Genomic DNA, 16,588 nt, shown 5'->3' on the forward strand with positions numbered 1-16,588 from the left:
TAATTATTTTTATAATGATAATTATTATTATCCGAGGACGATTTCCGATACGGTCAAAGTCGAAAGTTAAGTCCAAGACGAAGAGGCGGGCTCCAGGTGATCTGGATTCTCGCGGTCGTCATTGGAGGAAGCTGAGAGCGTCTGGTTGAGCGATTGAGAAGACTAGGTTCTTGCCTTCCATTTCCTTTCTCCGCTGATCAGAATGCTGAGAACGAGCTAAGCGCGAGCATCATAATTCAGAGTCACAGAACCGTTGGAAGGAATATCCCTCCGGGGCGCTCAGCGGAGTATTCCCCTGTGGGATGCTGCGGCGCTTATAAATATTGAAGCTCATCATTTACTACTACATATGGATCGTGAACAGGATTCACGCAGTCTGCCTCAGTTCATGACGCCGAAGGTCGCAGGCGGTGTTCGTTAGACAAATGTCATATTGAGGTCATCTGGAAACTCCCGGCTTCGGTGCTTCTGGCATTGACATTGGTTCCCGAAGGCGTGCTTCCCTCTGACCGGCCGAACCAGCCCTCGGTCAAATCCAGACACTCGAGCCGGGGAATATCCACGCTATTTCCGATCGGCCGGGAAGCTTCGCTCGGCTCAAGATCTATCGCGCTTCGTTAGACCAGGAAACTCCGTCGGCGACGGATTCAACACTGAATAATCAGGCGGAATCTTCCGCTTGTCGTTAGTGTGATACATTTTCTCCGAGTGAGAAATCCCTCGAGCATCGTTCGCGGCTGTCCTAGGCTTCCCTGTCGGCACCGATTAGTTTTCCTCCTTGTAGAAAGGTCGAAGCAAACCATCGACACTGGCTACGGACGGGAGAGCGACCACATCAAATTCTCATTTATAAGAGATCGAGAACGCTTTCGTTTCCGTTGGCAAAACACTCTTTCTGTTTTTATTCAATCCGATATCGAGTTCTCGTTCAACACACTTGTGAAATTCTCTAATCGTACCGACGTTCGCATCTCAGGGTAAATCTGTGAGATGGTTCAAACTTCCTGTACGGTAGGCCAAGCTGGGTCACAGCAAGTCGCCCAGGATAGTCTTCCAACACTATTTTTGTATTTGTCAAATTTACACCGCTGAAACCCGCGATCCTTGTTCCGAAAGCAGAACACGACAATGGCATCACGCTATGTAGGTGAATGTATGATCTTAAATAAATATGTAGACAGAGTGTGATTTCCACACCCTGGGACACTCATGGGCAGAACTCATCAGGACCTCCTCAAGCTGGCTCTGTGAATCCAACTCACGTCACGCAGGAGAGGGGGCGGTCCTTGGTGATGATGAAGGAGCTGTATCATCGCGCTCACCGATCATTACCGAGCGGTCTCCCGAGCGATATCTCGCGAGGATCCCATGCGAAATTCATGAGAAACGCTGGCTCCGGTCGGATCCTCAGAGAAGTGAAATCTCAACATCTGTAGGAAAAGTTTCTCAACAACAATGAAATCCCCATTACCACGTGGGTTTCCATACAGGATTCTGTACAGAGCAGTACACACAGTTCGAAAGAAAGCGGATCGGGAGTTGGACACGCTGTCCAAGATGCGTGACCGGAGACATCTTGTTACAAGTGCTGATACGAAAACAGTGGTAGGTTTTCGCTTCCCTCCTTTTGTGCTGAGCTCGTGGCTCGAAGATCAGCTCTACAAAACGTACCTTCTGGTTACTCGTATCCAGAACAATCGAAGTAGATATTGCATTTTTTGGACAATGTTGTCGATACACAAAATGGCGAATTTTTTTCAGCTACTCTTCTCGCTGATTTTTTCATCACTAGCAGCAGGCAACTTTGGAACACTCTTGAAAACTGCATTGGTGACGCTCGTCTTCGTCGTCATCGTCAGGATCGCTCTCCATGTCGTCAGCTTCAGGCTCCTGCGCCCCATGCGCTCGCAGGATCGAGTCCATAAGGTCGAGTTCTTCGCAAGCTTGGATCGGTCGCTGCTGGAGAACCCGGGCGAGAGCCGTCCGCCCGCTGTAGTCGGTCCCATCGACTGCGGCTCCGTATTCGAGCAGCAAGCGCAGCATGTCTGGTCTGCGGAGATCTGCAGCGAGATGGAGAGCTGTGCGACCCTCGAGAAGTTCGCGAGTGTCGAAATCAATGGCAAGATTCAAAAGCTCCTGGAGCACTTGGCGATTTCCTGACGTGATCGCCAGATGCATGGGAGTCATCCCACGCGAACACAACGACGATATCTCAGCGAGTTTTGTGCGTGGCGCCGACGGGCTTACACCTGCAAGGAGGAAAAATGTCAAGTCAGGCCTCTAATCCGGACTTCCTCTTGATTGTTTTCCCGAAGAGGACAATCAAAGCATCCCGGGGAAAAGCCGAATCTTTTGTATCCGCATGGGAAGGAAGCGCGGGCCGAATCGGTGTACCATGCAGTCGATCTCCGTTTGAAACTGAACGTTCCATCGGTCGGGGCACTCTGAGCGGGTACATCGCTTTGGATAAGAAGATACGCTTCCAGAATCGTTTGATCTGCATCAAAGGATCCTTGAACCCTGTCGGTGGCGTGGTTCGAATGCTCTGTCGAGGCGCGCGTCGAACCGCTACGACAACGTTGAAGGTGTTTCCCATGACGTGAGGGCTGGCGCAACTTCCTCACCTCTAGTCAGGCGCTGTCAGTGTGAAATTATGTTCCGCTAATTTCCGAGAATGCCTTCGAACAAGGATGGCGCTGTCCCAGAGAGGAATTCACGATCGACCGGAGAAGAATTCGGAGGGAAAGAGAGGCCGGAATTGATACATTCGGAATTTTCGCAGCCCATTCGAGAAATCCGGTAGATGCTTCTGATCTTCATTACCGAGAGGGGATTTTCCAAGATTGCCGGCGGGAGGAACGCGCGCAGCTAATGACCGTGGAAGCCGAGAGACCTACGAACCACCGGAATCAGTTCCTTCTTTGTGTATTTCTCCGGCTGCAGAGATAGCTATGAGACCAGAGGGGGAAAACAGTGCTACAAGAATGATTCGACCGCGGACGATTCGAGATAACGCTCGCTCCAGCGCACATAGCGGGGAAATACTTCGATCGCCGAAACTGAATGAAGAGGCCAGAATCAGGCGAAAAGTTCCAGGAATCTATTCTGCCGGGGCAGCGGAGAAAACGTGGGGAACTCACCGTATAGCGTCAATCCTAAGTCGGATACTTCTTCTGTAGTTATGGGATCTACGAGAGCTTTGAGGAGCATCAGATTGCCTTTCCCGGAAGCGATGTGTAGAGGCGTGTAGAGCATCGAGTCCGCCCGATTCGCGATCGCTCCGGCGCACACGAGCATTCGCGCACATGTGACATCCTCGTGCTCGCAAGCTACATGCAGAGCGGTCTGGAACAAAGAAAATTCAGGACTTAGGAGTGAATCACCCTTGCGAGCTATGCGTCGTCGGCTCACGGATCCGGTGGCGTCATGCCTCCCACTCACGCAGGCGGTCGTGTGGAATTCCCGAGCACCGACGATCGCGCCGAATTCTATTCCGACTCAGAACCGAGGTGAGCTTTCCGGGAAAGAGAATGGCCACTACAGCGGATCCTATCGTTAGCCCGCAGGCATTTTCTCGTTCCGAAGTCGGATCCATGGCGGTCGATCCCGAAAAAATTGTCGTATCGACGGAAAAGTCCGTCATACTTCGCCCTCGATCATTCATTTCGATCCTTTCGAAGAATCCCGAAAATGGCTCACGGAGTCGTTGACAACATGTCGGCTATTGAAACGGCTATTGCTTCCGAATCGCGATGGATGAGGGGAAATTCATGAGCACGTGACGTAATCGTTTTAATCGTACCCGTCGGATTCGATCACAGAAGAAATCGGACGAAGAACGATCCCGTTACATTCGTGTGAAGAGCCGGCGCCGGCAAGAGTTTCTTGAGAAACCGGGTATTCCACCTGACGTATGCAATGAGCCGCCGAGAGCCCGAGCTTCCTCGGGGATTTCCGAAAATTTCGCGGCACTAAGTCAGCAGCCCTTTGCGACGTGATATTCCGGTGAGAGCCTTTTCAAACTCTTCCTTGCTTGGACTCGTTTCACGCGTCAAGGGTTGAGTTCAGAGATGGACCCCTGTGGGTCTGGGAGGGGAAGACGATTGTGATTTCCTCTCAGTCAGCTCCCGAGACATCCGTTTTCGGATTAAGAAGCGCAAAACAGATTTTCTGGAATGACGTCTAGGACAAGAACAGCAGAAGTGCTTGCGCAACATCCCCAACGACTCACGATGGAACACAGAGAGATTAATTTCTCTTCTAGGCAGCTGCCATCACAGAAAAACTACTGCTAATTTCGTAATCGATGCGCGCACGCATGTTTTGAAAGCACCACTCCCTAGGGCAGCCGCGACGCTGAGAACAAACGTAACCGACTGAGCTCCATTCGGGGGTACCGCATGGGGTGAGTTTTTCGTCTCGTCTAGGCTTTGGGAAAATCTCACCTGTCCCCAGTCGTTGGTGATTTCGAGGAGATCTGGATGCGGCGTAGCCCTCAGGTATTCCAGAAGAACGCCGGGAAGCTGTTTCCGGTTTTCGTGATCGACCGTCGCCAATCGGATATGGAGTTGAGTATCTCCATTATCGTCCTGCTTGTAAATTTCCTTCCAAGCTTCCGAGCTCTGGGAGCGACTGTAGTCCAAATTGATTCCGGAGTCACCACTGGGCTGCAAATAAAAATTTTCGATGTCACGTTGTTGTCACGCTCTGATTCAGAACAATCGGCTGTCGGATCGGATGCCGCCTGTCCTAGGCAAAACCCGCAGGCAGCGGCCTTCCGTAGTCTTGCAGACGAGGTCATTGTGCTGAAGCAACAGCGGTCGTGGTAATGTTCTTTCGTTAGCGGCATGGAGCCGAAGTCATCCCGGAGGTAAATCCGTCGACGACATGAGTGGGATGCGTTGATAGCAAAACACGGAATTTCCCTGACTTCTCTTGACGGCCACGGCGACCTCAGCTGTATTGTCCATACGAGGAATTCAGTGCCACGTGATCGCCGTACATGGAGTTCAGGATTTTCTCTCTTGTAGAAGCGGAACGACTCGTGAGTGCAATACAACTTAAATGAACGACATTCGCGTGAGAACTCGACGCAGAATCAGCGCCGCCCACCCGTTCGCGAAGCTAAGCGCTTTTTGCGAAGGGAGCTCGTTCCATGGAATGGGATGGAATTGTACACTACTCGATGGAGACATTTAATGTCGCGGAGCCGTTGGGCGAAGGCTCGTAGCCTCCAGTCCCTCCGTAACATCGCGGGACTCGGAACTCTTCTCGTTCCGACTCAAGCGAACGAACCGCGGACCGAGCAGACCCCTACGTCAGTGCATGTGAACGCCTGTATCTCTCTCCTTCTGAAGGGGCTTTGTTCGTCTTGAATCCCGGCTCATCATCTAACGACTCGGAACTTCTTCTTCGGGTCGGGCGCTACGCGCCGTTACGACCCGTTGAGGTGGCCAAGCGTTGGAGCACCGAAAACCGGCGACACGTGAGGTCAAGTGGACTGCGTTCGCTCCCCTGACGAGTCAAATACCAAACACGATAGTTCGGGGAGATATTCAGGGTTGGAGCAGCGGAATGTTGAGCGATCGAGGGGAATATCCCATCACTATCCCGTACTGATCAAGCGAGCCGGTTGGTCTCGAAAACGCGCTCCATTCATGCTGAGCTTGAATGACGGACCTCGTCGTTCCCGGCTGGCTCGCGAGAGACTCGGTCGAATCCACGAGGGGGCGGAGTGCTTCCGAAACATTAGAAACTGTCGTCCGTCGGAATCCTGAGCTCTTGAAAGTCGTAAGTGGACGTCTCGCCAGGGAGACTCATTTTGGGAAACCCAAGTCTGGACACTGCCTGAGTGGAAACAACCGAAGATCCTTACATTTCTCTTCAATTTCAACTTCTCGTGCACTATCCAACTGTAGGTTCTATCCTGCCAGGGACTCGATATCACTGCGAACTTCCCGCAACAGGTTGACTGAGCACTGCAGTTGTAGAGATGCATAGTGTGTTTTATATGAGACCGCTTGCGGACACGAACACAGGAACACACGGACAAGATATTATCTTGGAGGATTGACTAGAGTCTTGGCAGCTCACTCAGCTGCCAACGGGATCAGGACAGAGATGGGGAATAGTAGGAACTTTAGATTATCGACCGCAACATTTGGATGGTCGGCGTCGGCTGCCTTATGCTCAAGTGCTCATCGCAGCAGCGTCGTGGCGATCGAAGCCGCTTGCCGGGTAATTCCCGCAAGGGATGGCTCGTACCCTCTCCCGGGTCCTCTCCGAATGTCCTCCTCGCTTTCTAGTTCCGCACAAGGGATTCCCCGTCGATGTTCAACGACGTATCCTGCCTATCTTGTCCACGCGCTGGATTAAAGCATCGACCACGAGCACTCCTTCCGAATCGAGTACTCGACCCAAGAAATGATGATGTCGAACTTTTCACCAGAGGAATTTCTCGCTTCGGAGCGCGCGTTTCCCTCGGCTCACCCCCTGGTTCCTCACACTTACGCGGAATTATCCAGGGCGGCTTACCGATCCAGATTACGAATCTCACGAATGCGGTAGGCAATTACTGCGACACGGAGTGCACCACCCGATATCTCGCAGTTTTCGGGCGACGTCGACGTTCCGTCTGCGAGTGACCCTCGGAGAATCCAGAAACCGGTCCGACCTTTGAAAGCTTGATCGCTACGTGACCGCTATGAGTTTTCGATTTTATTTCGATGAGCAGTGCCGCGCCAAGGAAAAAAACGTCATCGGCTGCTCCGATGTGAGAAGGAGCAGAAGCGTCAGCGCCTCCTCGCCGTAACCTCAAAGCTCTCCATTCGATACCGCGGTCCAAGGAGACTACTCTGAATGAATCTGATTCTGAGAACTCCCCGGCTCGGAGCGGCTCCTTCTACTCGAGGGACCGAATTTCCGAGCGTGAGACTGATCTACCCTCTGCGGCAGCGTAATTTACGCGCTATCCGCTAACGTATGCGGAACGATATGCTGGCTTGCAGAGCCTGGGGAGAGCGCGTTGACCTAGAGGTCAATCACCATAGAAAAAGAACGCTCGGGGAAATCCTTAGAGCTGCGACACGGTCAGCTCAGCCGTTGTTTTTCAGCCGCGATTCGTCAACGTTCGCCTATGGTACTGTCGGCGACGTCGGACTCATTCTTACCTCGGCAGCTTGTGGTGCAGCTATCGAAAGTGCTGACGACGCCACATCGGAGCTGCTCTGCAACTCAGACAAGTACCCTGAGTCCGGAGCCTCTTGTTGATCCTGCAGCTGAAACAAGACGGTGAACATTAGACGATGAACATCGAGGAAAGGAAGACGATTTCTAGTTCCCACCGTGAGGAGAATAGGTGACTTAGGGAATTCCTCGGGTATTAACGGGATGACGCTGCTCTAACAATTTACCGCTCTTCTGGGAATAACATCTGACATGAACACTTAGCGAGGCTCAAGTAAACACAACCCGAGCGCTGATAGGAAAATCTTCCGTTCAACTTCGACGCCTCCGCCAGCCATTCGACGCTTGCCACTTCAACGCTCGATCGTAGCTTCGACCGACTAGAACCAGTCAATGGGATTGACAGTCCAGGGGAAATCACCGGAGTTTCCCGTGATTGGGATTCTACCAGAGGTTATCTAGGTCATGAGACGAGAACGTGCCCGCAACGGGACTCGACTCACGATGACAGAAAATTTGGTGGTTCCAGGTTATGGTACGAATGATTGCGACACACCACAAATCGGTGATTTCTGATAGATCCGCCTACCGAAATCTCCCCGAATTCGATGGAAATAGAACTCAGGAATGTTCTTTCCAGCTGAAGGGATTTTCTTGTCCCTCCTGAATTTGGGGACACGAGGAAAATGGTACGGATACCGCCTCAGAGTTCTCCATGAACTGCTCCATCGCAGGGATGTCCCCATATTATAGGCCAGAGGTCTCTCATCTCCTCCCGTGAATTCCGGACTCCCCGAGGGTGGCTCCAGTTTCTGGTCGGGAACCGCTTTCGAATATCATGTGGACATGCTGGACAGAAGAGATAACTACTCATAATTCTAATCATATTCATAAATCGTATTCTCCGTGTGTGCTATATGAGGTGCAGATGCCCTTTCCGCAGTTCATATCCTTGCTGATAAACAATTATTCAATCGAGGGGAGGGATCGCCGTCAATGATTCAACAATTGGACCGTAGATGACAATAATTCCCACGAGCTCTCTCCGGAAGGATAAGCCGATATGACTTGCAAGCTCCCTCCACGGGGGATACACGCTTGTAAGCTCTCAGAAAATTTTTCGAGTGATGAAGATATGTTTATCCTGCGGGATTTCTGGAGGGAAATACTTTTAACTGTTCCCGTCAACAGAAGTCGCGGAGAGGAAACGTGTCATCAAGCGCTGCTGATGTTGGTCACGCTCGAACTTTTTCTATAACGTCTTCTTCTGAATACTTGGATAGGAACTTCCCTCAAACAATTTTCGAGGGAATACAATTGAGAATTCTCCCATGGATTGCATGGTTAGAGCGACTAGATGCGCCTTCCGTGGTGGTTCGCAAACGCTCGCCATCGCGGAGAGATGGCATGTTTCGTGACGTCTTCCCGCCGTCCTCAGATGGGATGGCCACTTGAACGTTTGGAATCATCCTCCTTTGAGCCCGGCGTGATCAGCCTTGGGCTCTCCCCGAGATACGTGCGCTTTGTGGACTCGAAAAATCATAAAATAGTCAACTCTTGGGTTTTCCAAGCTGATAAGTCGGTCCGTCGAATTATTGAGATTACCCACGTAGGGAATGACATCGCTATATAACGGGGAACTCCATCCCATTCTGGATATATCGTCCAAAAGATATCATCCCTCCTGGGGCATATTTTCCGCATTTTCCACACAATGAAAACTCGGCAATCAGAAGGAAAATTGTTCCCCGAGTGCGACATAATGCTGTCTCGTGGTAGATAGTGAACACCGTACACGCGATTCATTTAATGATTCCAGGAAGAGCATTGAGGTTCCGAAGAAAAAATTCGTACGGTATCATCCAACTCATTACGAAGCGAATCCTTTGCCTCTCGAGCTGGATCTCCGTACGCCTCTGTTTAGAATGAATCGTTTCCGACTATTTCGAGAGAGCAACCGTCACGGAGCTGACCTTTCGATTTCCTGGGGAGGTCAGGAAAGAGGTCGTTGGAACTCCAGTCTCTGCGATGCTGCATGCGGAATGAGGCGATTCGGCGGACATGACTGTCTTCAGTAATCACACAGACTTCTACGTTTTCATCGCGAGGGCATTGATCCTCATCAGCACATCTCGACGACAGAAGATCAGGGCCTACGCGTCGCTCTCATTCTCTGTCGAATACACTTCGCTCCGAATAGAATGACTACGCAATCATTCGGAGCACGGGGCACTGACTTCAGCGTTTCCCGACTTCCCAGATCTCCGACGTCGGCCAATGAGCTTGTTCATTTGCGCATTTTGTTCCCGTGTGTCTCAGAATGATGACCTGGTGGATATTTCACGAGGTATCGAGAGGGCTCCCTCGCCGGATCGTTATGAGAGGCATTATTGCGTTGAAATCAGCTACGGTGGGTTTGAAGTTTATTGATTCCGCTGAATTCGAAAACAGATCGCCGATGACACAGTGGGATTTGACGTCATGGATGCATGAGAAATCCGAGAGCGCCGAGCAAAGCGAAGCGAAAGACGTCAGGAGTCTTATTTTTCGCGCGCGAGGGATCAGTGTACGTATCCGTGCGGTTTCTTATACCACGGCGTCCGTTCCGGCGATCCTATTGAGCGAGCGTTGGAGTCGGTTCAAAATGTTAGTCACCGACGCCGACTTCGCCGAGGCCGCTACGACCACGATTTCTCAACTAGCTCGACGGGACACAAGTATTGGGAACCTCCGTCGAGACACGTTATTTCGCTGATCATGGTCGTCCGTCGAGCCCCCGCTGAACTGACTTCGCATAACTGCGAAACTGGCGGTCGTCTCCATGCCCTCCTGATCTGCATTCAGCAGTTCATATTCCAAACTCGTCGACGGATTGCGTAAATCTTCGGGTATCTTTAGGTAATCGCGACTCGGGTCTGAACAGGATACGCACCAGAGTTCCAGTCGAAACTAGTGTGCTTTCAGAGTTTGATTGTGATTCTTTTGGTTTTGAGCTATATACGGAGGAATTCTCCGAGATATTGTAGTCCGATAGGGACCCACTTCGAATACAACGGAACGGACGGCGCATGAGGGGAAAAATGAGGAGCGAGTGCCATTTACTGGAATTACCGTTGACTCGATTGTCTGTAACGGGCATCAGGGAGAGAAGAGGGGGAACACCGATTGTTGCCGGACGACGGCACGGCTTTTCGAAATACATCATTTTCCACGTCCAACGGTGTGTGACGACCGCCCAAACAGCAACCCCAGAGTCGATTACTGCACCAACATCTCGATATCTGCTTCGAATCATCGCATCCATCGACGCTTCTCATTCGCTTCGCACGTTCCGAATGACAATCGAACGGAAGGGACAGAAGGTTCACAGCTGCTCGATCACAACTGTGCGCGGCATATCGAGTACTTTCCGCGGAAATGGATCTTCGGAAAGCCATTGCCAACGACACTATACAGGAAACTACCGATGAACTAACCTTTGTGAAGCGCTCCATTAAGAATCCAAGAGCGAGACTAATTTGGGAGATTTGGAAGCGATGCTGTCACTGACTCGCTATCAGAGCGACCCACACTCCTTCGGGCTTCCACACACAAACAAAAAGCAAAACACGGTTTATAAGCACAGAAAACGAAAGTTCTCCGATCCTAGGGTGGGAACACCTCTAGATGTGATGCCAGGTGATGTTCTCTGTTGTACGAACGGAACGCGTGTGGGCTAGCTGATCGACACAGTCTTCAAACGCTGCAGCATTCAGCTGGGGAAGCCCCATTCCGACCTTGTGTATTCGGCCGCTTCGTCGTCGTCATCGTCGTCTGCAACGTATTAAGCGTTTTCTGCGCGCGGGTAATTCGAAAAGTTCCCGGACCGCTCCAAAATGTTTAGGAATGCGAGCTCAGAGAAAGTTTGTGAGAATGATCATGATGACGTCATTGGCGGCGAATCGATCGGGGCCCGAGTCACGCTTCTGGAGACCGTCGAGGGAGGTGATAACTTCCCCCGAACGTCGAATTTGCCGTTGGGCTTCCGGGCGCATCGGTCATCGAGTCTGTCCAGGATCGGAGATTGTCCTCTCGCAAGATCCGTGACTAAGTGTTCGGAGCTTTGCGGATTTCATCTGCCCGCTGAAACCTGCCATAAACCTTAACAACATGGAATGGCCTCAGTTTTCTGGATCGGTCAAGGCCTCCTACCTTTGTGTCAGCCTCCGTGTAATCAGTAATCAGGATGAGCTTTAGATAATTTACGTCAGACCTTCTATATTCTATAATGTAGTCGTGCACGGTTCCTTCCGCGGATGTCTCAGAAAATATTGGAAACAAACAACCGTAGTGAGGGCAAAAGAAATTCAGAGATGAGCATCGATCCTCCCCGTCGACCGATGTATCTGCGACCCCGATACCCGTCGTCCGCTTGGAGCATGAACAATCACTCGAGATTGGAAAGATTCCAACAACGTCCCGCATTCGATGAGCGGTATTTTCTCTCAGTCAGTGACGCTGTATACAGTGGAACCTGTCTTATCGGACCGCCCGCGGTGCCGGTGAAATTTGGTCCGATAAGTTAGGCGGTCCTGCGGCTCAGGTTAGGAATTTTTCAACCTCTGAAGACGTAAAATCCGTATCTGACTAAGTTTTGCGCTCGAGCCATCCGTTACTGCCGAGAAGTCTGCGATCTCTGTTTCGCGTGCCAAGGACTTGGCTTTCTCCTGAATCATCATCCCAGTAACCGGAATACGTTTTTCCGTCGCACTCCGAAACCAATGCATAACCTCGTCATCGAAGTCTTGGTTTCTCGGTTTCTGACGTCTTCTCCTGCCCTTCTCGGACGAAAAACTCCCCCATTCTTCCTGGAGGGCTTTCTGGTCCCTCGCTACCCTTAGTACTTGGGACTTTCTCACACCGGACTCCGAGGCGATTTCTCTCTAGCTCCTTCCTCTATCAACTTGCCGGATAACCTCGCTCTCTTTGTCTAGAGTCTAGACTCTAGAGTGAGCTCATTCCGTTGCTGGAGACCGAGAAATAAATCTACTCAATTTTGACTCCTCGCTGTCGCTATTCGGCTGTCGCTCGGAGCGAGCCCAGATGTGTATTCGAATTCATCGGAAACAGACGGCTGGCAATGCGTACGCCACGCGAAACGTACATTCACGCATCCCGGCAGTCCCCACGAGACAATCGATGTTTGTATTCTCATGATGAAGTCGAGACGTTCGGAAGCTTTCGGTCCGATTTCTCAGGTGATGGAGACCCTCGATCCCGGGGGAGGTGGTCCCATTGCGCGTTCGGAATAATATAGACCCTCATGGGCGGAGAAATCGCTTCTAGAAGAAAGTGGTCCCACAACCCCGGTGCTCCCTTTTTACGGGAGTTAGATCCTGAAGGGGGCGAGCGCGTCGAGTTTTCGATCCCCTGACGGACGTGCAGCCGGCGGGGGACGTAAACGATAGAGCAAGTCATGCGGACGAGAACGCTTTCCGAGACGATTCATGTGCCCAGAACACTGATGGAGTTCCATGTTTTTTCCGGGAAATGCTTCATGTATGCTTCGAGCGCATGGAAGAATCCCCCGCAAGAGCACGCGATCCGTGATCCAGAGCTGTGACAACTCCAAAACGGGTCTCGATGTCTATCCTTCTGGATCATCCAGAACGCGGCTTCGTCTCGAGAGGACGAGCTTTGGGGGGCGTGAGTCCGTAGAGGGGCATCTATGGAACTTTCATCCACAGTGATCAATTCAGTCAGGTCAATTTCTGCCTCGCTCGGAATATAATGCTATGAAAAAAAATTAGAGCATGCTCCCAAAGGGTCAGAAGCCATCGACGCCGGTGGCGCGGAAAGCGAATACCTACTTCTAAGAGAAGGATCGTTCTTAATGATCAAAAATCGATTTATTAGTCGAGTCATCCTTCGGTCTCATTAACAGTCCTTCGATCTGACCATACTATCTTGGGTTCGGAGCGACTGGACTGAAGCTCTCGAATCCAACGGCCACGGATCGGTCGAGTTCTTCGGCGCAACGGCTCCGCGACGCGCGACACTTCGATAATATGTGCTGAAGGGGCAGAACGCCAACTAAGCTCCACATGAATGCACGATTGATTGGATGAATGGATGATGAATAGAATAAATCAAAAATAGTATATCAGGGAGAGAAAAGGGAACCGATAAATGTGACGCTCCGGCATGAATGTGGGCATTCCAATGATGATTTGTGATTCTTAAATAAGATCTCGAAACTCAAGTTAAAGTCTCGGATGGATCCGAGTTCTAAGTGGTCTCGACTCGTTCTCCTCCGTTCCGTGAGGACGCCACCTCTCCTCGTTCGAGTATCCTGTTACCAGGAGCTTGTCCATCAAAGCTTTGGGAGGGAAGCGATGACGGATGGAGAATCCGAATAGGCGACTCAAATATGTACTTCCAGGATGGGATGAGGCGGGGAGAATGAGGGGAGAAGCCTCCCGAAGCGGAAAATGAGCGCACTTCCTCAGATGGAAACAGTTCCGAAGGAATCGAAGAGTGATTCTACGCCACGTTGCTAGATTTTCCTTTCGGTCACTCCGAACCATACCTATCGTGTCCAGCACTTCGGCATCGCCCGAGTTCGATTGCATCGCATTCCACTATTGCATAAATATGGTCTTCCTGGGTCGACCATGTGCGCGTTGAGGTTCCAAGTACCATCTCGAAAGAGGTAAGAAGAGGCAACGTCGCTTGGTACTTGTGAAGCTTGGTGTGAAGTTGCCCTCGTTCGGAGACGACTCATTGCTTCTCGGACTTGACTTCGCCGCTATTTTCGGTCGTGGTAACGTTGTTGTTGTTGTTCGCTTCGGCTTCACTTTTGAGCTTTTCTTGAGCCGCGACTTCCACCCGTTTGGCATTCAAACCAGAAAAATCCTCCAGTTCGCGAATTCGTCTCTCGTGCTTCATGAGAACCGCCTTCAACAACTTCACCTCGTCTACGAGCTCGTTGTACTTGTCCTCAGAGATTCCCGATGGGGTCTCGACCACGGTCGCTTCCCGGTGTTCAATTCGTCCACCCGAAGCGTCGCCGGCGGCGGTCGTCGGACGGGTCTCCTGCCTGTCGAGGATGTTCGATTTTGACTTTGGTTTCGATACCTGGAATTCTTTCTGTTTGGCTTGGTAACCATCCTTCAGATTGATCAGTATAGGCTCTCGATTCTCTCCGGAGATCCATTCGTCAGCAGTCAACGCAGGGACATCCCCGGGAGTCAATGGGTACAGATCTTCTTGGAAGAGATCGGACTGGAAGGGGGAGAAACTATTATTAAGTCGAGAGTTATTAATCCGAGACTGACCAATCAGTCTGCGTTCTGGAGGTAGCTTGCAATTCTAAGTAAGCGGATCGATGATCACCTTTCTCGGAACAGTGAAGGAGATTATCTCACAGAGCCCTTTGGTGTGCAATTTGTAGAAGCGCGCGATCTCGCATTGAGAGAAATCTAGTCCGCGCTTGACCATACCGCACATGCCTCGTTGGGGGTCCGAAGATTGATAAGTGCTGATATAGTGGACGAATGGAGGTTCGTCCGTGATTTCGAAGTATCGGATATTGCTGTCGCCTGAAATAGGAGAGAGGCCACGAGTCGAACATGCTCCCATTCTATGCAATCGAACCGATGAATTAATAATCTACTCAAAAAAGATGGACGGGCCTGGGGAAATAATGAAGCCTACCTTTGGCGCAGAGGAAGACGAGATTCACATCCGGATCGTAGTACGGAAACAAAACTCCGTTGCTCGTATCCAGCTCATCCATCATAACAGGTTCGCCAAGGGAACTTTCAACACGGAGAGCGAATTGTCTTTCTGACATTTTCGAGAATCCAGTGGTGAAAATCAATCCGTCTCTCAAATAAATGGCTTTTTGCGGCTTCGCCCCCTCGTGACCTTCGCCCTCGCACTCTACCTCCCCGGTCCGAGGGTTGTAGACCCGGATCTTCCGGTCTTTGCAGGTTGTGACCACACGACTCCCATCCCAGTTCCAACACAAGCTGAACACAATGTCTGGATGATCGATAACGGAGAGAATGTCTGACGTTCCGACGTTCCAGATGATCAGCTTACAGTCAGCACCTAAAAAGGATTGGAGTCAGCTTCGCTTGTCAAGGTGGCGCCGGCGCCATCGTTGACGTTTAGAGTACCAGAGCGCCGCTCGCGCGGATAATTGGATAATCAGGCGGCTGGAGTCTCAGGAGTGAGCTCAAAACATGGCTCGCGCTGCGCAGCGATTTTCCGACTTCATTCCCTATGAGATATTCGCGGGGAACCCTCGTCTTATCGGATTCACTTGCCAACACTAAGGAGTACGTTCAGAGCCGTTGGATGCCAGTGTATGCTTTGGACCTTTCTCTGATGACCTGCCAACTCGACCACAGGATCGGTCATCGTACGGATGAGCCCCATGTTCGGAATATTCCACACTCGAACCATGGTGTCGTCTGAGGCGGACGCGATCACATTGTCGTTGAAGGGGCTCCAAGCGATATCGAGTACAGGACCTTTGTGTCCTGCTACCAGAGGAGCATTCGGATCAACGCGTCCGACCTGAAAAACGCGAGAATACCTCAATGATTTCCTCAGTATACCAGGCATACGTCCGGAGCGGAAAGGTGCGAGGATGACAGACGAGGAAGGCGCACAATCTGACACAGGGGTCATCGCATACTCTTCGAAGATGTCGAATCACTGAAAAAACCCTCCTACCTGCTTGATGGGCAGAACCAGGAAAGCGCCTCCACCCGCTTGTTCGGTTATTATGGCTATGAATTTGGGGTTGGCACAGCAGAAATTTGAATCCCACGATGACTTTGTGATTCGAACATTATCATAACAATTCTCCTTCTTCAACGCTTGGCCGTAAGTGTGGCGGAACTTCGAAGCTCTCACGATAGATTTGTGCATGGTGGCTCTTTGATCTACCGACGGAGAGACTGAACGTTCAGGACTAGAATATTGATCCTGGAAATGGAAAAAAATCATGAGTTTTTGCTGTGAGATGATGCTCCGGCATCACTGCGAGGTATCAAGTCACACATTGTGACTTGTTCCCGACTCGACCGGAGCCTTCTCTGAGGAAATTAAGCCCGATGAGACACACCGATTTTCAGAGAGCAGTCGGAGCATCTCCGGAACCGGACGAAGCCTGGATCAGATTCCGAGACAATGAGAACGAGTGAGTCGATCCGCATCCAGTATCTACATCCCCGATTTCCCTCCATTCGGAATTAGTCTATCAGCCTCCGCTTGTTCGTCATATGCCAAGTGAAGGTTGATCGGAAAGTTACCCAAGCAAAAGGCCTCCTACTTGGCTATTGGAAAGCAAATGTCGATTGTGCCCCTATATGGCTCGACATCCTTTCTGTTGAGGAGAATCCATATACAT

The 16,588-nt window shown here is 51.0% G+C and overlaps 2 protein-coding genes across 2 annotated transcripts; both read right to left on the reverse strand.

The window, feature by feature from the left end:
- Positions 1 to 867: 867 nt before the first annotated feature.
- On the reverse strand, positions 868 to 10,968 carry cact (NF-kappa-B inhibitor cactus). The gene is made up of 5 exons (XM_003740928.2): positions 10,662 to 10,968; positions 7,170 to 7,277; positions 4,446 to 4,667; positions 3,141 to 3,345; positions 868 to 2,249 (listed from the first exon to the last, which is right to left on the reverse strand). The coding sequence occupies exons 1-5, from the start codon at positions 10,677 to 10,679 to the stop codon at positions 1,789 to 1,791; spliced, it is 1,014 nt and encodes a 337-aa protein (XP_003740976.1). The 5' UTR covers positions 10,680 to 10,968; the 3' UTR covers positions 868 to 1,788.
- Positions 10,969 to 13,058: 2,090 nt separating this feature from the next.
- Positions 13,059 to 16,119, reverse strand: coro (protein coronin). Its single transcript, XM_018638564.2, has 5 exons — positions 15,910 to 16,119; positions 15,498 to 15,750; positions 14,881 to 15,279; positions 14,560 to 14,765; positions 13,059 to 14,448 (listed from the first exon to the last, which is right to left on the reverse strand). Exons 1-5 carry the CDS (start codon positions 16,105 to 16,107, stop codon positions 13,945 to 13,947), a joined length of 1,560 nt encoding a protein of 519 aa, XP_018494080.1. The 5' UTR covers positions 16,108 to 16,119; the 3' UTR covers positions 13,059 to 13,944.
- Between the last annotated feature and the right edge of the window lie 469 nt (positions 16,120 to 16,588).

This window comes from Galendromus occidentalis, unplaced genomic scaffold, assembly GCF_000255335.2.
Source record: "Galendromus occidentalis unplaced genomic scaffold, Mocc_1.1 scf7180000077089, whole genome shotgun sequence".
NCBI lineage: Eukaryota > Metazoa > Arthropoda > Arachnida > Mesostigmata > Phytoseiidae > Galendromus > Galendromus occidentalis.